Source organism: Talpa occidentalis, unplaced genomic scaffold (genome assembly GCF_014898055.3).
Source record: "Talpa occidentalis isolate TD23 unplaced genomic scaffold, MPIMG_talOcc4v2.1 talOcc4.3, whole genome shotgun sequence".
Lineage (NCBI taxonomy): Eukaryota > Metazoa > Chordata > Mammalia > Eulipotyphla > Talpidae > Talpa > Talpa occidentalis.
Window position 1 is genome coordinate 57,500,713 of NW_023603184.1, and position 24,519 is coordinate 57,525,231.

At 40.3% G+C, this 24,519-nt stretch overlaps 1 protein-coding gene and 1 non-coding gene across 6 annotated transcripts in view; one reads left to right on the forward strand and one right to left on the reverse strand.

Annotated features, from left to right (window-relative positions):
• Window positions 1–538: 538 nt before the first annotated feature.
• Window positions 539–24,519, forward strand: part of HYKK (hydroxylysine kinase) — a 31,615-nt gene continuing 7,634 nt past the window's right edge. Inside the window, exons 1-5 of one of the 5 annotated variants that reach the window (XM_037523173.2) lie at window positions 559–609; window positions 2,289–2,415; window positions 2,938–3,306; window positions 4,668–4,807; window positions 14,007–14,190. In XM_037523173.2, the coding sequence (XP_037379070.1) occupies window positions 2,961–3,306; window positions 4,668–4,807; window positions 14,007–14,190 (670 nt within the window). In that variant the 5' untranslated portion in view covers window positions 559–609; window positions 2,289–2,415; window positions 2,938–2,960. Of the gene's footprint in view, window positions 623–2,288; window positions 2,416–2,937; window positions 3,307–4,667; window positions 4,808–14,006; window positions 14,191–24,519 lie in introns of all 5 variants that reach the window. The other 4 variants (XM_037523172.2, XM_037523171.2, XM_037523174.2 and 1 more) reach the window with 4 other exon arrangements.
• On the reverse strand, window positions 1,965–2,043 carry LOC119256453 (small nucleolar RNA U2-19). Its single transcript, XR_005127783.1, has one exon. It is a non-coding gene; the product is annotated as a small nucleolar RNA U2-19 (small nucleolar RNA).

Below are 24,519 nucleotides of genomic sequence, written 5' to 3' on the forward strand. Positions count from 1 at the left end.
TTGCCACAGCTCTCCTGGAACTCATGCATTCAGCTTTGTTCCCTCTGCAACAGCCACCAGGCTCCCCGGGGCTGACCTTTGCTCCGGCCGCACCCGGGTCCGGGGAGGGGGGGTTGGGGGGGAGAAGTGGGGGGCGCCGGGCCCGCCCCGCCCCGCCCCGCAGCTGAAGGCTCACCCCCCCTGCACCCCCAGCTCTCCCGACGCCCCCAAATCCCGCCGCCTTGTCAAACGTCGCGGGATTTCGGGGGCTCCTCCGGGCTGGCTGGGGGTGCCGCGGGCGCAGCTGACTCCCGCGGTCGGGCTGGGGGTGACCGCCCTGGCGCGGCCGGGAGGGAGCGCAGCCCCGAGGGGGGCGGCGGGCGCCCCGGGTCGGGACGGGGCCCGGCGCCGGAGGGAGCTGCGCGTGCGCGGCGGCACCTCCCACCCCCGGGCTCGGGCTGGGCCCGGGTTGGTCCTGGAGCCGGGCGGGCCGGGTGGGGCGGGCCACTCCGCGCTCACGGGCTGCGGGAAGACCCGATCCCGCGAAGCGAGGTCCTGCGAGACCCCCGCGCCCAGCGTGCTGCCAGGACCCCGGGGCCGGGCGGCCGCGCGTCCTCCCGAGGGCTGCAGGTAAGCGCCGCAGGTAAGCGCCGCGCACACCCCCCTGAGGCGGCCGCGCCCCGCCCTCGGGATTGCTGCCGGCGGCCGGCGAGTGGCTGTTACGGCGGCATCCAATGACACGCTCAGATTCCGTGCTGTAACTCTCAGCTGAGTTTTGAGAAATGTATGCACCCGCGCAAGCAAAGCCTGGGTAAGATGCAGAACATCTTCCTCCCAGAAAAGTGCCCTCATGCTTCTTCCTTACCAGAAGCAACACCTGTTCGGATTTCTATTCCTGAGAGCTAATCTTCCTGAGATTCCTTTTAGGCAATACAACATCCATGGAACAGCAGTCAAAATTGTGCCCTAAAGTGCAGCTCAATCCTGAAGTGTTAATTTAAGCTTAGCATGAATTAAGGTTGGAATAAAGATAGTTTGGGGAAAGAGGGATGTGAAATTGCAAGGATATTAAATACTCCGTTTCCAGAGGATATTCAGGAGCCTCCATTGACAGGTAAGTGTAGCAGAGAGTGGCGTTACCAAGAAGAAATCAATCTCCCCCGCCCCAACCTATCCCAGTCACAAAAGTTTAATTCCATCTTCTCAAGATTAGTTTTCCTGAATTTTTGTCATAGCTTTATCATAGTTTTGGTTCATAAGCTCATAACGTAATATTTTTAAATAACCCTAATTTTTATTTTAAGCCTTTTTTCCTCCTAGTAATAGAACACTTATTCTTTACAATTGAAGTGATAATTTTGCTTCTTTTCCAATTTGGATTCCCCCCCTTTTTTGATGTATTTATTTATTCATACAAGAGTTGGGGTACAGGTCAGAGATGTGGAGGGCGAGAGAATTCACCAGAGACAGAATGGGGAACCGAACAGGCAGACTGACGAAATACACTGCCGAGGGGAGCAGCAGGCGAGACAGGAGAGGTCTGCCGTGCCATGTGGTTTCTCCCTGGCTGGCCAGGATTCAAACTTGTGCTGCAGAGCCGGCAGATTGCTTCACAGTGAGTTGCTTAACTCCTTGCACCACCAGGGAGGCCCATTTTGGATTCCCTTTATTTTCTGTTATTTGATAGCGCTAGCCAAAACTTCTAATACTAAATTAAAACGAAGTGATGACAGCGGGCATCTTTGCCTTATTCCTGTTTTTTTGTTTTTTGTTTTTTCCCTTAAGTTCAGGTCAAGTGTAGGAATCTTCAAAAGTTCCTTTCTAGCTGAGCAGTAAAACCTTCTCACTTCTCAGAAGGGATCAGCCTTTCCCACACATGTCTTCCATCTCCCCACTCTCAGCCCAGCAAGGCCTCAGTGATCCATGTGACTTTACTCAGGCACATGCACACATGCATCAACATTTTTTTACTTTGGGCTTTTGTTTCCCTGAGCTACAGAGCTCAGGCATCAGCAGACTGGAACTTCTGCTGATGTTCAAATTTGGCTATTTTCATTGTTGGTCCACTTCAGGAAGAGTAGATCTCAGATTATTCCTGTTCGTAAAGAGAAATCTTTAACTGTTGTCTTGGTGATGCTAAATATACTGAATATTTATTCTTTACTGTTTGAGGTTAACTCAGTCACTTTAGAATTAATTCAGTCATTTCAGTTTATACTTAATTCAGGGTTTTCTCTGGCATTCTATTGCTTTAATATTACTACCTTGTAAATTTGTTCTGAAAAGATTTTAAATTTTTTATTGTTCAGGATATCTGTGATGATGAGGTAACTCTTCAAATATAATTGAGCCCTCCAAGTTTGTCGTCTTCATATCTTCACATTGCCTCACATGGTGCGTTGCTGATCGGTCCAAGCTTTTATGTTTAAAATACAGGTGATATGCTAGATGATAATCCTTATAATTTAACAAAATTTGTGAATGGAAAAGTAAGACCCTGTATTTTCGTTTACATTTTAATCCCAAAACTGGTGGCGACATAGTCAAAATGACGTAATCCTGGTTTAAAAGAGCTGATTTCTTTTGGTAACTTGGTATGTAAAATTGGGTAAGGCACGGAACATCTCAAGACTGAAATTTCCCCTGTAAAGAAAGTTGATGGGGGGAAGGGGTAGAAGGAATTTGACTAGATAATACCAATATGCTTTCCTGGTGGGTGTTCTGTCATTTGAAAGGTAACATCAGCATGCAAGGTGAGTTTTAAAATAATTTTTGCTGCAAGGGTGTTTATTCACTTGTCAAAACATATACTTTACTTCATTTGCTGAACTTAATTTTTGAACTTTGGGTGAAAATTAATAATCTCAAGAAGTACAAAATCAATATTGAGAAACATTGTTGATTTATCTTAAGAGAAATCATTTAAATAAACATATGTATTATATATCCCCTTTCTAGATTTCCCCCCCCCCTCAGACATAATGTCAACTGGAGATGACCAGCAATCACAGGCTCTTACCAAACCCGCTTTCAGTGAAGTACAAGCCTGTGCACTTGTGGAATCAGTATTTGGGTTAAAGGTTTCCAAGATCCAGCCACTTCCTAGCTATGATGACCAAAACTTTCATGTATGCATTTCAAGAACCAAAGACACTACTGATGGTCCAGCTGAATATGTCCTCAAAATAAATAACACTGAGTCTAGCAAAACTCCAGACCTGATTGAAGTGCAGAGTCACATCATCATGTTTCTGAGAGCAGCTGGATTTCCTACAGCCTCTGTTTTTCATACTAAAGGGGACAACATAACCTCTCTCATGTCCATAGGTAAGAGACCAACTCATTCATCTGTCACTTATCCATATACATTACTACTACATTTTGCTACAAATAGAAATACCAAGAACAGATTCATAGTTCCAAGTGTAGACATGGTTATTTTTCAGCTGTTGAGAGTAGCCACAGCATCACCCAGGTGGGAATTGGGGCTCCTATTCAGAAGGGGTTAGACCTGGGATCTGATGCTAACACTTCTGCTTAGAAAGGATCTCATGGATAAGCAACTAAGAGGTCTTGCAAAAACCAGAGGAAATTTTTTGGAGGGGGGCTGGTTAGGCAGAAACATAATTAAATGTTTGTATTCATCACAGCAGCAGTCTGTTTTGGTGCTGTTACATAGTTGATAGAACACAGAACTAGAAATCAGGAATTTTAGATCCCAGCTCTGTCATTACTGTTTGTGTGACTTTGGTTATGCCACTTAAATTCGTAAGACTACAAGTCCTCCATGAGACTTGGTCTCTTTCAATTCTAAATGCCAAAATGTTAAGATATGCCTGCCAGAATGCTCTTAAGAAGCAGCCTGAACTCAATTCCTTGGCATTTTTTGAAGGCCTAAAATCTCAGTCTTTTTCTATTTTCTTTTTTTTTAATATTTATTTATTTATACAAGAATTGGGGTACATTCAGAGGCGTAGGACAGTGAGAGAATTCACCAGGGACAGAGCGGGGAGCAGAACAGGTGGACAGACCAAGGACACTGCTGAGGGGAGCAGCAGGTCAAAGTAGGAGAGGTCTGCTGCGCCCTGTGGGTTTCTCCCTGGCTGGCTAGGAATTGAACACACCTGCAGGGGCTGCAGACAGCGTCACAGCATGGCGCTCAATCTGCTGCGCCACCCACCAAGGGAGGCCCTCTTTTTCTCTTTTCATTGTTCATCCTGTCTATCTAAATTTGCATTGCTCCAAACAACTAACACCCATAATAGTTCCTGAGGAGTAATTAGTTATTGTCATGTGTTGCAAACAGGCTGTTCCCCAGTTTGTCTCTGAGAAGCTTTGATTTCGAGGCAGTCATTTCTTATATCACACGTTCCTCAATTGTAAACTCAGGAAGAAGTGTTTTAGGCATCCACTTATGTTTAGTGCTAAGGCTGGCAGAGTTGAAGCTGTAATTTTGTTTCCATGTGAATGAATGATTCTCATCTTCTAAGGCTGATCTGTTCTACCTATTGGAGTCATCCACTCCGGAGTACTGCTGGTTGGCACATTGTGTGTGTATGTGTGTGTGTGTGTGTGTGTGTGTGTGTTGTGTAGTCTCTCTTATTCTTGGCAATAATTGCAAAAACAAAATGACCTCCAATTATTTTTTTCAAGATTAATTGAAAGAATATGTATTTCCACCCATCTAGATAGTGGATCTGAAACCAAAAGCTACTTGGTGAGGCTGCTGACTTACCTCCCAGGAAGACCTATAGCTGAGATTTCCATCAGCCCCCAACTGTTATATGAAATCGGAAAGCTAGCTGCCAAATTGGATAAGACACTAGAGGTAAGATTTGAGGGTTTTGTTTGTTTTTTTATTAGTATTCGTATGGATTTGATTTATTTTTTAAAATAAATCCAGGGTCAGATTCTCTTTTTATGTGTGGTGCTTCCTAAGGTGTGTTATGAAGAAAACTGAACCCGAGATTACATGAATTTCATGACAGTAAGGTCTACTTTACTGGTATAGTGGGAAGTTTACTCACATTTTGAGAAATTTAGGATATAGTGGACCTCTCTGGTGGCCTAGGAGTTAAATCTCAGTGCTATCACCACTGTGATCTGAATTGATCCCTGGCCAAAGAGCTAATCCACATATGGTGCAGCAGACCCCGACTGTCTCACCCGCTGCTCCCCTCCGCAGTATATTTCATTAGATCTGCCTGTTCTGCTCCCTACTCTGTCTCTGGTGTATCCTCTCACTCTCTGCACCTCTGGCTTACACACCCCAGTTCTTCTACCTAAATAATTAAATAAACAAACAAGCAAATAAATAAATAAATACTGCAGTCTGTATTCACAAGTTAAAACTTAAAGTTTTGATTGAGATAAGGTGTTACCAGCTAGAGCTCTGTAGGAAGCAGTAGCTAAGTTGCAGATGGATTAAAATGACTTGTGTTAAGTGTGTTTTTGACCTATAAAGATAGTATCATGTATGACAAATATTTTTCCAGACCTGCCCACAAAATATCTTCATTTATTTAGCATGTTTTCACTGAGTACCTCTTCTGTGCAGGCAGCAGGGAAAAGTGGAGAATTCCATGTCCTAGAGAAGTATGTTCTGGGGGGACAATCAGTTTGAAAAGTAATTATAGCCTGTATGAGTAAATCAGTTTTCACACTGTTTTAAAACACTTGCAATTACTCCAAAGTGCTGTTCAGACCTTTTAAATGGCTCTATAATCCATCTACTTCTTTCTGTGCCTGTCTCAACTATCTTTAGCTTATGACTGTAGCCTCCCTGCATTTGGTTTTTCTTCCTCTTCCAATTTATATGTATCACTACAGACACTATAGAATGACTTTTTAAAATTATAAACTGATTATGTGAGTTTTATAGGTGAGACCTGGCAGTTGCTTCTCACTGGCTTCAAAATGAAAACCATTGTTCTCAGCGTTTCTTTTACACAAGGACCTGTGTGGCCTAGTCCTTGCCTGCCCTACTCCCTCCCCTCAGTCTCATCAACCTCATCTCCCCTTTCATGCTTTTCTCCCCAGCAATGTAGAGCTTCTCACCTAAATGCCAATCTGGGTCATGCACATGTGCCTTTGCTATTTTCTCAACCAGTGATACCTTTTCTCTGTTCTGTATAACTCCTCTCTATCCTTGTCACACAGCTCCAGCTTCACCTCTGTGAAATGTTCCCTGACACTTTCTCTTCCCATGATGCACAGAGGTGATCATTTCCTTCTCTCCGCTGCTCCTGAATGGTGTACATTCAGCCTTCCATGGCTGTACTTAGGTACTGTGTCCCTTTTAATCTAAATAGTTGCTGTGTTACCCACCACCCCAAAATATACTGACTTAAAACAATAATGACTTATTTCTCTTGATTTTGTGGTGATTCTTCTGCTCTACTTAATGTTCAGCAGGCCCTGCATGCTGGGCTAGGAGACCCCTTACTTGGCGTTGACTGGGGTTACTCATGCAGCATGGGATGCTTCAGCTCCTTTCCATAGGACTTTTTCTCTTCATGTGGTATTTTACCCTCCAGGGTGGCCTGCATATCCTTGCAGTATGGCTGCTGACTTCCAAGACAGCATTCCAAAAGGACAAGCCCACATTTACAAGCGCTTATCAAGGCTCTGCTTGAATCATGCTAGCTAAGTCCCACCGGCCAAAGCATGTGTAATATGTCCTATCCCAAGTCAGCTGGGAGAAACCACATAAGGTCATGAATACCAAGAAGCATGGCTCACACGGGCCATTGGAGTAACAGTCTATCACCTATGGTGGTATAATTATTTGTTGTACATCTATGCTTCTTATTACATACACTACATAAGGAACACTGAGCTTCTTAAGAATAGCATTTGTGTGAATGCATTAAGAGTAGCATTTGTGGTTTTTTTTCCCCACCCACCCCCAGCATTTGTGCTTTAATTAATCATCTTTTACCCTTGATGTCTCACAGTAATAGATACATTCCAAGAAGGCTTGTTAAAAATTAATTAATTAATTAATAAGCAACTCGAGCCGGTTCTTAAAAAAGTTAGTAGTCCATCAGAGAGAGAAAAGGAGAAATGCCTGCTTTAGGACAGAACATGCAGAAAATCATGGAGAGACAATAACTGTGCTCCAGAACCTTCCATGTGGCTGGATTATAAAGGTTAAATCTGAGAGAGACGGGATAAAGTTGGAAACATAGGGTGAAGTCAGATTATAAAGCATGCTACCATATACAGCATTAAGGAGTTTGGACTTTGTGTTAGAGGAAGTTTGGAGCCTTGGAAGGTTTTCAAGGTTTTCAATCTCTATTATAATTTATGACTCTCTCAGGGCCAGGATAGTGGGTAGTTTGACAGAAAGAATGAAGGCAGGGAATGTATCTAAATCTAATGCATTTGTCAGGTGAAAACTAATTGAGAACTTCAACCAAGAAAAGGTCTAGGTATAGTTAGGAGTCAGAGTCAACCAGATTTGGTGACTGGTTTAAAGATAAGCTTGTGGGAGAAGGAAGGGTTAAGCAAGATGGATTTCACCTGTGTCTGCTGGGACATACCCTACTCTAATGTAGGCCAGGCACTCCCCTGCTATCAATCATGTGGGAAGCTTCATATGGAACAGAGGACCAGAGGGTTGGTGGAGTAGGTGGGGAATAGCTGAGCACCATGGAAGGTGAGGTTTCTCACATAAAGGAAGGCAGTTCATACTCTAGTTATTTCACATTGTGTTCCTCTAGTGGCTGATGGATGTAGCTTGCTTGCGACCACTCCTTGCTCAGTGCACACTTTCTTTTCTACCTGTCTGAAGCTTTAGGGACAGGGGTAAGATGATGGACCTTTACAAGCAATCAAGTGAGAGAGAGGATGGGCCTGGGAACACTGTAATAAGAAGAGTTAGAAAGTTTTTTTTTTCATTCCTTTTATCCCAGAGAATTGATATTTTTAGTCTAGAAATGAATGAAAAAATTCTTTGCTGCTTTACATTAAGTCTTATAATTGAAATGTGTTTCTTGGAGGAGTACGTATTTGCGTCTTGCTTTCTTATCTAGTCTACCTATGCTCTTCATTTGGTATGTTTTTCAACCATTTACATTTAATGTGATTATTAATATACTTATGTTTAACACTATTGTCTTGATACATGTTTTCTATTTGTCCCATGTATTTTTTAATTTTTAATTTTTTTGTGCTTGTTTTGGTTGGTAGTTTTTATTATTTCATTTAATCTCTTTTTTGCCTTATTAGCTCTAACTCTTTATTTTGTTATTTTAGTGGTTACATAAGGGTTATAAAATATATCTTTAACTGATCAGTCTACCTTAATGTCATATTCTGTCACTTTTTTCATAATATACTTCTGTGTCTTCCTTCCTGGCCTTTATACTAGTGTTGTCATATATTTTACTTGTATTTATGTCATTATCATCATAATACATTGTTATTATTTTTGTTTAAAGTAATTAAATAGAATTAAATAATTAGAAAATGATGTATTTACCTAGGGTTTTACCTTTTACAGTGCTCTTCATCACTCGTGTAGGTCCATGGTATTATATTGTAGTTCATCAGGTATTATATTATATTATATTGTAGGTCATCAGGTATTATATTCTTCTACCTAAAGAACTTTCCTTTAACATTTCTCATAGTACAGGTGTGCCAGTGATGAATTTTTCCAACTTTTCATGTCTGAAAAAGTTGTTTCACCTTCATTTTTGAAAGATACTTTCATTGAGCGCAAACTTTGATGGTTTCTTTTAGTACTGTAAAGACATTACTCCATTTCTTCTTTCTTGCATTGTTTCTGACAAGTCTGCTGCTAAATTAGTCCTCTAAATTTAATATATTGTGTGTATATGTGTGTGTGTCCATGCATGCCAGTGTGTGTTTATTGATAAGATTTTCTATTTATCTGTACTTTTGACAGTTGGACATAGTGTCTTGGTATAATTTTGGTCATGTTTCTTATGGTTGGTGTTCATTGAGCTTCCTTGAGTGGATAGTTATATTACTTGGAGGCAGCTTGATGATTCTGTTTCTTAATTTTACTACTTGATAGGTGGAGTTAGGGCTGAAATTAGGTACTGTCAAGGAACAGTTATTCCCTACTACCAATGCAAAATGCTTCTGCATTTTCTACCCACTGTCCTATGAACTTGATTTCCAATCTGGTACTTATCCTGTACTATTCCCTCTAATACTGGGAATACTTACAGGTGGTTCTTTCCCCAGCTTTGAGTGATTTCCTTATCCTGGAACATTGATCATAAACTATTTACAAATTCTCAAGGCAAGGGCAGTCTTAAGCTCTGTAGAGCTGATTTATATGATTAGCTTCTGTTTTCTGATCATCTGTTCCGCACACTGGAGCCCAGGGTTCAAAGCTAAGCCTGTGTCCCCTGCCTGTACTGTGGCTTCTCTCATAGCATTAAAGCAACACAAACTCATTTCATTTATTTTCAATCTTTCAGGAATCTCTATCCTTCATTGCCTGATGTTTAGTAACCTGAAAACCATCATTTGATATATTTTGTGCAGTGTTGTAGCTCTTACAACCAGGAGAGTAAACCTAGCTCCTGTTACTCTCTCATGGACAGAAACTGGAGTTAGTGTTACTGTCTAAAAAGTATTTAGTTATCCTTTCATCCCCAAACAGAAATAACTATTTTTGGTGATAAAAAATTAAAAAAAAAAAAACCTTTCGGTGACTCATTAAGGAAAGTCTGATAAAAATACAGAATTATGTTACCAGTCATCTCCCCATTGGGGAATGACACTCATCACTGGGTCCAGGACCATATTACCCCACAGTCTCTGGGGCATAATTGAAGCTCCGGAAATGTTTATCAACTGACAGATTCTTTTGTTTCCCTTATGTTGGCAGTAGTTACCATTATGTTACCATTATGTTACCCTTATGTTACCATTTCACATTGCACTCTGTTCATTTATTCAACAGATAATTATTGAGTGGTGCAAGATTTTGGGTGGAAAATATGTTAAGCATTTCAGATGATATAGTTTTCAATTAGGTTGAAGCAAATCCACCCATGGATATTCATTAAAATACCAATTTCTGAATATTAATATAATTTGGATTAAAATGAGCTGTTATAATTAAATTACTATAAATTTTTTTCTTCATATATTAATTTCATTTAGAAAACTGTTAAAACTGGTAGATGTCTCAGTAAACTCTCCACCACCCTCAGAAACAAATCTACTTAAATAAGCACCTGTTACATGTAAGAGTTCTTTATCATTCATCTTCCCTTCTACCCTGCCTCTCTGGGCTTCATTCATATGACTGTTGCCATTGACATTTCAATTTTACTTCTGTATTCTGAAATGACCAGTATAATTTTCAAAAGGAGATGACACCACATCATTGCTGAGTGAGTTCTGCTGTGTCGTTCACCATCTGCTGCTCTGCTGTACAGCTTATTTTAGTTGTCTGGCATGGGATGGGGGAGTTGTACAGGGACCCAAGAAAAGCATTCCTTACTTGGTACTGCCATGCAGGTATCATGCTTTGTTGCCATGCCTCACCTAAATGCAAAGCATGTCTTTACAGGAAGTAAGTTCTTGGTTTTTATATGAGCCACAGAGTCTATTGCAATTCCACACAGGTGCAGTATTTTAATCTTGTAGGCGTGGCAGAAGTTGACTGATCTGCTAGGGGTATGGCACCGACACTTCCAGCAACTGGGCAGGAAGCCCAGGGTAGGCAGGAGACCTATGGTCAATAATGGCCAGAAGTGTGACATTTCACAAGTGAAGGGACCAACTAATCTGTACTGGAATTTTACTTCTGTTTGATCAGAGGTGATCTGGAGGTTAATCTCAGGATCTGAAAATCTCTTTTCTGTGTGAGAAAGAAGAAAATACAGGGCAGGCTTGGGAAAATGACTGTGGTCAGAGGTTTGTACAAGAGAATGCAAGGTGCTTGGGGAATGGGAATGGGGTGAGGCATAGAGAGTGAGGAAGCTGACAAGACGTAGGCTGATACAGACTCATAAGGAGCAGTGATTAAACTATCACAAATGCAGTTTGAAATACTAAGGAGCCAAACAGATAAAGGCCAGAGAAGTCGGGTATATTGACCTCAATGTTCGCATTCAGCAAATGTTTACTGAGCATCTGTTTGTATGAAGTGTCATTCCTTGTTGTACATGATGGTGAGATTGGTATTTGTATTCTGATTTTGTTACAGGGCAGGGAGAGGGACAACCCAGAACCCCCAAACCTGCCTGCTCTAAATAGGTTCTGCCATCAGCTGCATCAAGATAAAACATATAGACATTTAATGGAAAGGAACTTTAATACATTAGAGTGCAGTACAGAAAAGGGGAAGAATATAGTTTCCAAATCAAGCACCCAGAGCCATCCATCCCTTCGTGGGTAAAACTCCAGCCAAGCATGATTGGCCCAAAGCAAGGGGCAAAGGCTTGCCACAAGTCTAAAGCTCCTTTTATCAGGGACCCATGGAAAATGGTCAGAAGCAGCCAGACAAGTCTGGGAGAAAAGAAAAACAAAATCAAAATCAAGATAAAAGCTGCCATTGTTAACCTCCCCATGGGTCTCAGCCACGTCTGTTTCAATCAGTCCAGAACCAAAAAGCAAGTGGAGCTTCTTCACATGTCTCTCTGCTCCACATGCCTCCTCCAGTTCTCCTTCTTGCTCTCCATCCTGCTTCCTTCCTTCTCCAGTCTCCTTTCCAGCTTCTTCCCCCCCCTGCTCAGTTCTACTCTCCTTCGGGTGGGGCAGGGAACCTGCAACCTCCCCTTTTCCTGGGGGCCACCCTGTTACAATTTTACTCCGAAGGAAACTAAGATCTGAACTATTTCATGGTAGAGCTAGTGAAAACCTAGATCTGATTTCCAGTCCAGATCCCAAGTATTCCTCCCATCACTCTATACTCCTGCGGGATGTACGGGATAACAGGACCACCATATTAGCTGCCCGAGGCCTTCTCTGAGTGGACTTTTGCTCCATTGAAAACCCAACAAGTGTTACATTTCACTTTCCTTAAAAATAAAAGTTAGGGCCTCCCTGGTGGCACAAGGGGTTGAGATGCAACCTATGAAGCTGTCTGTAGCCTCTGCAGCACAAGTTTGATCCCCAGCCAAGGAGCTACCCATATGGCACAGCAGACCTCTCCTGACTTGCCCACTGCTCCCCTCAGCAGTATATTTCAGTCAGTCTGCCTGTTCTGCTCCCTACTCTGTCTCTGGTGAATCCTCTCAACCCCCACACCTCTGGCCTGCCCCCCAGCTCTTGTATGCATAAAAAATAAATCTTTTAAAAAAATAAAATAAAACTTTTATGTGCACATGATAAAAATTTCAAACATACAAAGAGGCATAGTGTGAACGTATTTTTTCTCCACTATCTCCACACATCTTCATCTTTAGCCCCAACCCCACCCTCCAAAGCCTCAACTCCTAACATTGCTTTCAATGCCTTTGGTGTACTTTTGTTATCCACAATGGCATTTAGCACATTAGATAGTCAGGAGGTTCAAAACCATGTCATGTGAGGAGTAACTGAAAGAACTAGAAAGGTTTACTCTAAGGGGCCAGGTTTCCTGTCTTCAAATATCTAGAGCTGTGTAGAAGAAGGGCTAATCCTCTTCCAGATGGCTCCAGAGGAAACAGTTGGAACCAGTGGCATGGACACTATTTGAAGAAGCACATTTTAATTCAGCAAGAGGAAGGATACAGAACCATCTCAGTAAGAATGAAAAACATCCTACAAGAAGTATTCAAATCCACTTAGAAAGGATATGGTAGTGATAACAGACGTATTGGGGAAGGTTTCCAAACTCCACGTCATGAGGCTGTTGAAATCAATGTAGAAGAACACTTTTTGAAGAAATGGAATAAGAACTTAAAAAAAAAAACCCACCAGAATACAGATGTAATGTTAAATATATTGTTCACTAAGACTTTTTTCTTTATATGTACATGTTGCCTCTTTAGTGAGTTGTGATGTAAAATGTGTTTCACACTGAGAGTAATGGTCAATAATTTGAAAACTGCTCTACCGGGCGAACTTCGTTCTGGGCACCTGTCACTCTCTGTGGAAGAGACCTCTCGCTCTTAGCCGGTGACCAAGTCCTCCCTTGGCCCCATGGCGGATTCCTCATGCGTCCCTCTCTAAACTTCAGTTTTCTCACTTTTGCAATGCTCGGTGAAGCGACTTAGAATTTTACGTAAAGTGGTTACAATTCCAAAATTTCAAACTCCAAATTTTCTGTTCTAAGAACATTCCTTTATTCAGCAAACACTGCTTTGGCAGTGCCTTCCTTGTGCAGACACTGAATTAGACATCGGGATGTAGGAATGAGCAAAACATACCAAAACCAAATTTCCCGGTGCTCGTGCAGCTGACAGCCTAGTGAGAATAGACAGTAAGGGAGGTAAGTAGATGACAGTGACTGATAAATAGCAGTATGTGCTAATTGCTTAAAATAGAAAATAAGCAGAGAAGAGGGATGAGAAGTATTGAAGAGAGGGTTGAAGTTTTAGATAGAGTGGTCAGGAAGCTTGCCCAGAAAAGGTGACTTTAGAGTAAAAGCCTGTTGGAATTGAGGACACTACCCATCGGGGTATCTGGGGACCAGCATCCCACGGTAAGACAACAACAAATGGAAAGGAAAAAGCATGACTGCATGGTCCCTGAACAGTGATTGGAGGAGAGTGAGCAAAGGGAAGAAGATGGAATCCAAGAGGTCACAAGGCACCAGGGCAGGTCACGTGGGTGAGAGCAGTGTTCTTCAGAGCTGTCTCCTGTTGTAGGCTGTGGATACTGCTGTCTTCACAACTTTATGAGGGTCAATGAGATAAGCATTTGCTCTTAAAGCTGTGAGGTCCCATACAGTCATACTTACACCATGTGTAGAGTGGCGCCTGGGAGAACGCTGGCTCTCACCCCGTGCCCCTGGCTTGCACTGGGAGGTGCCTCTCCTGGCACACAGCATGTCTTGTAGCAGTAATTGCTCTATCAGGAGTTTTAAGAGTTTTTTGCTTTTGATTTAGAAATTCCAGCATCCAAAGTTAAGTAGTCTTCGTCGGGAGAACTTCATCTGGAATCTGAAAAACATTCCTCTTCTGGAGAAATATCTGTATGCCTTGGACCAGAATCAAAATCGAGAGATCGTTGAACAAGTCATTCAGCTGTTCAAGAGTGAGGTGATGACCAAATTAACTGATTTTCGAGAATGTGAGTATTTCTCCAGTCAAATAAGTATTTTTCTTGATATTTATTTCAATTGTCAAATTTCAAACCAGCTTTATCAAATTAAAATTTTTTGCCTTATTTGCTCCTGGTGCTTTTTAAAGAATTGCACTTTCCTTAAAATTGCTTCCCTTGAAGCCCCCTCTAAACTTTACGTGATTCCACCTCTCCCCTCCCTACTAAATTTTTATGCATGTTTTATTATCATTACCCCATATATATGTATCAGAAGTTATATATAGTATTTCCAACTTTCATAAATGGTATCACATTGTATGTTCTGCAACCTGTTTTTTATTCAACATTATATTTTTCAGATTTATCCTTTTAATGTATGTAGTTCAACTTCATTTAGTTTAAACTGCTGACTAGTACTCTAGTATCTGTATACCATAATTTATTTGAACATGCTGTAATTTTTTTTACTCTATTTTCTTGTTAATAAGATTTTAGTCCGTTGCTATTTTTTCTGTGTATAAGTGATGTTATAATGAGCATATTTGGGTGTATGTCCTGTGTGAATGGACAGTAGTTTCCCTGGGGTGTCACCAGCATTTTGACCCAGCTTGAAGCACTGATCAAAATACAAGGAACTGGGGGGATTTCTCAAAAGTCTGGGATAGGAGTGTGTGTCCCTTGTGCCCTCTGCTTCCTGTGCTGGGCAGCTCAGGCTGCCATTAAAAAACACCACCATAGACTGGGTGGCTTAAACAGCAGACACTTGTTTTCTCACAGCTCTGGAGCCTGGAAGTCTGTGATCAGGGTCCTGGGATGGTCAGGTTCTGGTGACTTTCTTCCAGGCAGCAGACAGCCACCTTCTTTCCATGTTCTCACATGGCAGAATGAGAGCAAGCAGCTCTCTGGTTTCTCTTCTTCTCAAGACACTCACCCTATCATGAAGCCCTAACCCTTGTGGCCTCACCTAAATCCAATTGTCACCTCCAAAATAGCCCTTTCTCCAGGTGCCATCATATTGAGAGTGAGAGCTTCAACATAGGAATTTGGAGGCCAAGGAGCACTTGGTTTGGTCCATTGTGTAAGCACAGTGTAAGGTGGGAGCATAAACAGAGCTGATTTTACCTCTCAACCCTGCCCTCCCTCCCTGCTGCCCCCCAACCCCATTCATCTTCGTGCCTTTAAATGGTGTCCACCGTTCACCATCTATCTGGCCAAAAACCGAGGTGTCATCAGCCTTGGCTTTGTTCTTTCGCTCACAAGTCACATCCAATCAAATTCTATCATTTCTAACTTCAAAATATGCCCTACATCTAACCACCTTTCCCCATCTTCACTCCTACCACTTGGTCCAGGCACCATCATTTCTCATCTGAATTCTTGCAGTAACCTCCAAACAGGGCTCCCTGCCCCGTTCTCTGCCTGCAGTGTATATTCACGTGTGTTCTCCCTGTAATTTTTATTTTACTTAATACTACTAAAGTAAGGTTCTTCAGGTTGTCATGTGTGGCTAGTTTTTTAATTTTTATTACCTCAGAGTATTCTATTTATAAATACACCACACTAGCTGTTCTAGTCTTAAAAGATGTTTGAGTTGTTTCTAATTTTGGTCTATTAAGAATGGTGCTACTGTGCATGCTCCGGTGTCTTTTTGCTCCTGTGTCTCAGAACATGTTCTTGAGTTCTTCGGTCTGTGACTGCCTGAGCTCTGGGATAGGATTGCTAAGTCATCAGACGTGTCTTTATTCAGTTTTACTAGTGTAATAACACCAGCTTTCCAAACTGGTTGTATTACTTTATACTACTACTAGCCTAGTATAAAAGTTGTCATTGCAATTGTCAGACTTTAAAATTTTTGCCAATCTGACGATTGTCATTGTAGTTTTCATACATACCTCCCTATGTATGGGCCATTTGAATAAACTGTTTTGTGAAATGCCTAGTCTAGTCGTTTGCCTGTTTTTCTATTGGGATATTTTTTGGTTATTGGGATAATCTATTGGAATTATCATTGACCAGAAATTTGAAATATTTTCTGGCTATGAGTCCCACGTCGGCTGTATGTGTTGAAATATTTTGTCCCATTCCATGGCTTGTATTTTCACTCTCTGTGTGATGTGTTTTGATAACAATCCTTAATTTATCGCTTCAAATAAATCAGTCTTTTGCTTCATAGTTAGTGTTTCCCTACCTATTGGTTATGAAGATATTCTTCTATATTATCTTTCTAAAGTTGAATCATTTTTGCCTTCCATAATAGGTCTAAAATACATCTGGAATTTATTAATTTTTTCTCAAAGATTTATTTATTTATGTGTACAAGAACTGGGGTGTAGGCCAGAGATGTTGGGGGTGAGAAGATTCACCAGAGACAGAGTGGGGAGCAGAACAGGCAGACTGACTGAAATCCACAGCTGAGGGGAGCAATGGGCGAGGCAGGAGAGGTCTGCTGCACCATGTGGGTAGCTCCCTGACCGGGGATCAAACTCATGCTGCAGTGGCTGGCAATAGCTTGATAGTGCTGTGACTTTAACCCCTGTGTCACCAGGGAGGCCCTGGAATTTATCTTTATAGTATGGTGTGAATTTTACTTACGGCTGATCAATATATTTTGAAAGTCATCTTTTCTCCTTTTGTTTTGCAGTCACCACCTCTGTTGTAATCAAAGATGTTTATAGACTCTCCACTTTATTCTGTGGGTTGTTTTATCTCTCTCTATATGCATGTCATACTATGATTAGCTTGACTACGTTATACTGTGGTGAGAAATAATGCCCAAAGTACTAGGGACTGAAGTCATGAAGGTTTATTTCTACCTCAAGTTTCATGGATTGGCTTGGGCTCTGTTCTGTGTATTCTCACGCTGGGATTTAGAGCAATGGGACTTTTATCATCTGGAGTATTGGTAAGGGGAAAGAGAATGCAGTAAATTGTGTGTTGACTCCTAAGTTTTCTGTCATGAAGTGACACTTCTGTTCTTTTCAGTGGCCCAAAAGTCACACGGCCACCCTCAGCTTTTTGGGAAGTAGGAAAGCACAACCAGCATGTCCCTGGAGCAAAGATAGCTGGGCCATTTGAGAATATTCCTAAGAAATATCATACTTTATCTTAATTTCTTTAACTTTCTAAGTCTTCTCATCATCCTGCCTTCTTGTTCTTTTATAAGAGGGTCTTGACTGTTTTTTGGAAATTTACGCTTGTATGTCAATTTTGACATCAGTGTGTCATATTTTTAAATAACTTGGTTAGGGTCTTCCCTGGTGGTGCAGGCAGTTGAGCACCACGCTGTGAAGCTGTCCGCAGCCTCTGCAGCGCCGGTTCAACCCGGCTGGCCGGGGAGGGTCCTATATGGTGAGCAGACCTCTCCTGTCTCGCCTGCTGCTCCCCTCAGCAGTGTGTTTTCATCAGTCTGCCTGTTCTGTTCCCCACTCTGTCTCTGGTGAATCCTCTCACCCTCCCGCGCATGTCGCCTGTACCCCAGTTCTTGTATGCATGAGTAAAATAAATATTTAAAAAAAAAAAACTTGAGAAAACTGATATTATAGTACATTTATATTTATACTTAAAAGATTAAATAATCTATGAATATTGGTCTCCATTTACATAAGGTGAATTTTTTAGTTATCCTTTTATTGCTGATTTCTGTTACAGTTGCATTACGGTTAGAGAAAATGCTTTTTATCAGTGCTATCCAGTAGCCTTTATTTCAGTAGTGGAAATTTTCTGTATATGTATTGCCCAATACAATAGCTTCTGTGTGGCTGCTGAGCATTTGAAACGTGGCTGGTACAGCTAAGGAATGGATTTTCAATTTTATTTATCTTAATGAATTAAGATGACAGCATATCCCTGGTAGCTGCCATTTGGGAGAGAGCAGCTCTGTATGACTTTAGTACTTTGAAATTTAAGATTTACTTTATAATGCAGCACTTGGTAAATTTTTAAAAATGGTCCATGTGTGCTTATTCTGTATTTATTGGGTGCAAAATTATATGTTAGGTCAAGTTTTTAAATCATGTTGTTTACATTTTTTATGCAGTTGATTTTTCTTATTTTTACCTACTTGTTACTGAGAAAAGTGTATTTTATACCTCCTCTGATTGTAGATTGTTTACTTTTTACGTATATTCTGTTAGTTTTTGCTTCATATATTTTGAGACAAGTGCATATGAAATGAGAAGTCTTCTTTTTTAAATAAAATTTTTTTGATTTGTCATTCGTTTACAATGCTATTTAAGTTTGGGAGTACAGCTTCACATCTCAATATGTGTATATATCTTACTGTACCCATAAAAACTACAATTTTTATCTTACTGAGACTTTTTTCAGTGTAAAGAGTCCCTCTAATGCTTTTTGTGTTTATGTCTGCTCCATCTAACATACAACTGTACCCTTATTTTTGAACTCTTGATTTTTTTCTCTGTCCCAATTTTCTTTTTTCCTCTTCTTTTTGAATGAATTGTTTTTGTTGTTGCATTTTATTTCTTCTCCAATAGTTTAAAAATTATATGCTCTTTCCATTTTTTGAGTGGTTACCCTAGAAATTCTAATGTGCAACTTTAACTTACCAAAATCTAATGCTATTCAAGAGAAGAAAATTAAGATATTTAATTATATTTGTCTTTCCTCAGGTCTATGCTGTTGTTTTAGTGAACTGAAATTTCATATTTTTTAAAGTCTAAAGACATTATTGTTTTGGTTTTCTAGTCATTTGTTTACATTTGCTGATATGTGGCTCCATGTCTTCTAGCACCTCAAAACTTCTGGAGTTATTTTTTTTCTGCCTGAAAGTCATCCTTTGGATTTTCCTTTATATAGTTTTTTGATGGTGAAGTTTAACTGGCTTTGTCTGAAAATGTTCTCATATTGTTTATTCTTTTTTTTTTTAATATTAAATTTTATTTTTATATTCCCCCATACAATTGCAAACGCCCCATTCTGACCCCAATCCTTCCCCTCCCGCCCCCACCCCCAAAAAGTGTCTCTGGTTCATAGTTTTTTGTTGATTTTGATTTTCACTTTCTTATATTCATTTTCCTGGTCCCTTATTTAAGTTTTCTAGATTCCTGCTATGAGTGAGACCATCCGGTATTTTTCTTTTTCTTTTTGGCTTATTTCGCTGAGCATGATCCCTTCCAGTGCCATCCATGTTGCTGCAAATTGCATGTGTTTATCTTTTTTGAATGCTGAGTAATATTCCATGGTATATATGTACCACATCTTCTTGATCCAGTCATCTATTTTTGGGCATTTGGGTTGTTTCCAAAGCTTAGCTATTGTAAACAGTGCTGCTATAAACATAGGAGTGCAGGTGCTCTTTGGAATTGATGTTTCTGTGCCCTTTGGGTAAATACCTAGGAGTGGAATTGCTGGATCATATGGAAGCTTTATGTTTAGTAGGTCCAGAAATCTCCACACAGCTCTCCATAGTGGTTGGACCAGTTTGCACTCCCACCAACATTGCACAAGAGTTCCTTTTTCTCCACATCCTCGCCAACATTTGTTGTTGCTAGTTTTTTTAATATGTGCCATTCTCACTGGTGTGAGATGGTATCTCATGGTAGTTTTGATTTGCATTTCCCTGATTACAAGTGATGTTGAACATTTTTTCATATGTCTGTTGGCCATTTGCATTTCCTCTTCAGAGAAGTTTCTTTTTAGCTCTTCTGCCCATTTTTTGACTGGATTATTTTCTTTGTTGTTGCTGAGTCTCATCAGCTCTTTGCAGATTTTTGTGATCAGTCCTTTATCATTAGTGTTGGGTGCAAAAATGTTCTCCCAGTTGGTGGGGTTTCTCTTTGTTTTTGTTATTGTCTCTTTTGCTGTGCAGAAGCTCTTTAATTTGATGTAGTCCCAGCTGTTTATCTTTCTCTTCACTATCACTGCTTTGGGTGATGTGTCTGTAAAGATGTCTTTGATGTGCAAATCCCGTAGTGTTTCGCCTATATTTCCTTCTATGTATTTTATGGTTTCAGGTCTTATGTCTAGATCTTTAATCCATTTTGAGTTGATTTTTGTGTATGGTGTGAGGTAGTGGTCAAGCTTCATTCTTTTGCATGTAGCGACCCAGTTTTCCCAGCACCATTTATTGAACAAACTTTCTTTGCTCCAATGCATAGTCTTTGCTCCTTTGTCAAAGATTAGTTGACCATAAATCTGTGGGTTTATTTCTGGATTTTCTATTCGATTCCATTGGTCTGTATGTCTGTTCTTGTTCCAATACCATGCAGTTTTGATGATTATGGCTTTGTAGTATAGTTTGAAGTCTGGGAGTGTGATGCCTCCATTTCCTTCTTTTTTTTTCAGTAGAGCTTTGGCAATTCGGGGTTTTGGTGATTCCATATGAATTTCATCAATAATTGTTCTATTTCTTTGAAGAATGCCATTGAGATTTTGATTGGAATAGCATTGAATCTGTATATTGCTTTTGGTAGGATGGCCATTTTAATAATGTTTATTCTTCCAATCCATGAGCAGGGGATGTCTTTCCATTTCTTTGTGTCTTCTTCTATTTCTTTTAACAGTGTTTTATAGTTTTCTTTGTATAGGTCCTTTACCTCTTTTGTTAGATTTATTCCCAAATATTTGATTTTTTTTGTTTCGATAATAAAAGGGGTGGTTTTTTTGATTTCTTCTTCTTCAGATTTATTGTTTGTGTATAGGAAGGCTACTGACTTTTGCGTGTTGATTTTGTATCCTGCCACTTTACTGAATTGATTGATGAGTTGAATTAGTTTTTCTGTGGAGATTTTGGGGTTCTCTATGTATATTATCATATCATCTGCAAATAGTGATAGTTTGACTTCTTCTTTTCCTATTTGGATTCCTTGGATGTCTTTCTCTTGTCTTATTGCTCTGGCTAGGACTTCCAGTATTATATTGAAAAGCAGTGGTGAGAGTGGACATCCTTGTCTTGTTCCAGATCTTAATGGAATTGCTTTCAGCTTTTCACCATTGAGAATAATACTGGCTGTTGGCTTGTCATAGATGGCCTTTATGATGTTGAGGTATGTTCCTTGTATCCCAAGAATTTCAAGGGCTTTTATCATGAATGGGTGTTGCACTTTGTCGAAAGCTTTCTCAGCATCTATTGATATTATCATATGGTTTTTATATTTCTTTTTGTTGATGTGTTGGATAACGTTGATTGATTTTCGGATGTTAAACCATCCTTGTGCCCCTGGAATGAATCCAACTTGGTCGTGGTGAATTATCTTATGGATACATTGTTGGATTCTGATAGCTAAAATTTTATTGAGGATTTTTGCATCAGTGTTCATTAGGGAGATTGGCCTATAGTTTTCCTTTTTTGTGTTGTCCTTATTCGGTTTTGGTATTAGTGTAATATTGGCTTCATAGAACGTGTTTGGTATTGTCCCTTCCTTCTCAATTTTTTGGAAGAGTTTGTGAAGGATAGGCACTAATTCGTCTCTGAATGTTTGGTAGAATTCATTTGTAAATCCATCAGGTCCTGGGCTTTTGTTTTTGGGGAGGTTTTTAATTACCATTTCAATTTCGCTGCTTGTAATTGGTCTGTTTAGGTGGTCTATTTCTTCTTTATCTAGCTTTGGGTGATTGTATAGTTGTAGGAATTTGTCCATCTCCTCTAGATTGTTGAACTTGTTTCCATATAACTGTTCATAGTAGTTACTGATTATTCTTTTGATTTCTGCTGTGTCCGTTGTGATTTCTCCTCTTTCATTTATGATCCTGTGTATTTGTGCTTTCTCCCTTTTTTCCTTTGTGAGCCTGGCTAGGGGTTTGTCTATTTTATTTATTTTTTCAAAGAACCAGCTCTTGGTTTCATTGATCTTTTGGATTGTTTTTTTAGTTTCAATTTCATTTATTTCTGCGTTGGTTTTTATTATTTCTTTTCTTCTACTGGTTTTGGGGTTTTTTTGTTGTTCTTTTTCTAGATCTTTGAGCTTCGAGATTAGGTTGTTTCTTTGAGTTCTTTCTTGTTTTTGATGTGAGCTTCTATTGCTATATATTTTCCTCTTATTACTGCTTTTGCTGCATCCCATACATTTAGGATATTGGTGTCCTCCTTGTCATTCAATTCAAAGAATTTTTTAATTTCTTCTTTGATCTCCTCGTTAGTCCAGTCGTCTTCCAGTAGTGTGGCTTTTAATCTCCATGAGGTAGGATAGTTCCTTGCCTTCTTTTTATGATTTATTTCTAGTTTGATGCCTTCGTGGTCAGAAAAGATGGTTGGTATGATTTCATTCTTGGTGTATCTGTTGATGTTTGTCTTGTGCCCCAGTATGTGATCGATCTGGAGAATGATCCATGTGCGCTTGAGAAAAATGTGTACTCCGTTTTTTTTGGGTTTAGTGTTCTATAGATGTCTGTTAAGCCCAAATGCTCTAGGTCCTTATTTAGAGCTTTAGTTTCTTTACTTATTTTTTGTCTTGTTGATCTATCCATTGTTGATAGTGGTGTGTTGAAGTCTCCCACTACATATGTGTTTTCTCTGATGTCTGTTTTCAGAGAGGACAACAGTTGTCTGATATATTTTGGTGCTCTTTCGTTTGGTGAGTATATGTTAATGAGTGTTATTTCTTCTTGAAGTATTGTCCCCTTAATCATAATGTAGTGACCATTGGGGTCTCTTTTTATTTTTTGAGTTTGAAGTCTGTTTTATCTGATATAAGTATAGCTGTTCCTGCTTTCTTTTTTGGCCCATTTGCTTGTAGGATTGTTTTCCATCCTTTGACTTTGAGCCTATTTTTATCTTTTGTAGCTAAATGTGTTTCCTGGAGACAGCAAAAGGTTGGGTTTTGTTTCTTAATCCAGGCTGCAACTCTGTGTCTTTTTATTGAAGAGTTTAGTCCATTTACATTTAGAGTTAATATTGATATGTTAGCATCTGTATTTGCCATTATGTTTGTCTTTCCTTTGATTTTATTTATTTATTCTTTTAATAACTTTTTTTTTTTTTTGGTCTTCTTTCGTTGTTATTCATCCTCTGAGGTTCTGGCTTTAGGACTCCTTGTAGTATTTTTTGGAGTGGGGGTTTAGTCGCAATGAAATTCCGGAGTTTCTCTTTGTCTGGGAAGGTCCATATTCTTTCTTCATGGAGGAAAGAGAGCTTTGCGGGATAGAGTATTCTTGGTTGGCATCTGTTTCTTGGAGTCTGTTGACTATGTCCCTCCACTCTCTCCTTGCCTGTAGTGTTTCTTCAGAGAAGTCTGATGTCAGCCTGATTGGTTTTCCTTTGAATGTTATCTGTTTCTTCCCTCTTATCAGCTTCATTATTTTTCCTTGTCCTGGATTCTTGGGAGCTTTACTATTATGTGTCTTGCTGTGTTTTCCTTTCGTCGTGGAAGTTTGGTGTTCTTCTTGCTTCTTGTATATCAATTTTCAGCTCCGTCTTCGCATTTGGGAAGTTCTCTTCAATTATATCCATGAATATTTTCTCTGTTCCTACATCTCTCTCCTCTCCTTCTGGAATTCCTATAACTCTTATATTTCCTTTACTCATGGAGTCAGATAGTTCCCGAAGTCTTTCTTCATTCTTTTTCCTTCGTACTTCTCTTTCCTTTTCTGTTTTGGTTCTTTTTATTTCTGTGTCTTCAAGATTACTTATTCGTTCTTCCATTTCATCTATTCTGCTTTCATTGCTTTTCCCAGAGTTCTTTAGTTCCTCCATTAATTCTTTGATCTCCTGCATTTCTCTTACTTCCCTCTTTAGGGACTCAATTTCCTTCTTCTGATCTATCACTTTTTTAATCATGGCAATTTTAAATTCTCTTTCTGGAAGGCTCAGAAGTTCTTCCAAGTTGCTGTCGTTGCAATCTGGGGAGTGGTTTTCTTTTTGTGGTGTGCTTCTTTCCTGAGGAGTTGTTAGGTTGCGTGTGGTTCTTCTACTCCCTACTGTCTGTTTTCTAATTTGTCGTATGCGTTGGGACACTGTGTTGCTCGGACTGACTGACATCTTGGGTGAACTTCTCCGCTCCCCTCTGGCTCTTCCAGGAGCCATCACTGTCTTCTGGGGGAGCTTTCTGCTGGTTTTAGGCAGTTTTTACTGATGAAATGTCCCTGTTCTCAAATGGCGAAGCGGGATGCAGTCCCTGCGCCTCCGGTTTCAGGCACACTCTTCTGCGCACCCGGTCTGCCCCAGACGTGGGTGCCTGCTCCCTCTGTGGGCTCAGACTGCTGGTCGGAAGGGGCCTGGCGTGAAATAACTTCCCGGCTGGCCACTGGGTCCTCCAGAAGCCTTCTGCCCTTTCAAGCAGTCTTAAGAAATTTCCTGTTTTGTGGGGTGTTAGTGACTTTTTTTTTCCTGGTCGCTAGGTGGCGCCAGAGATCTCTCCTATTGTCCTTGGGGGGCTGTTTTTCGCCTCCCCCCACCCCGTG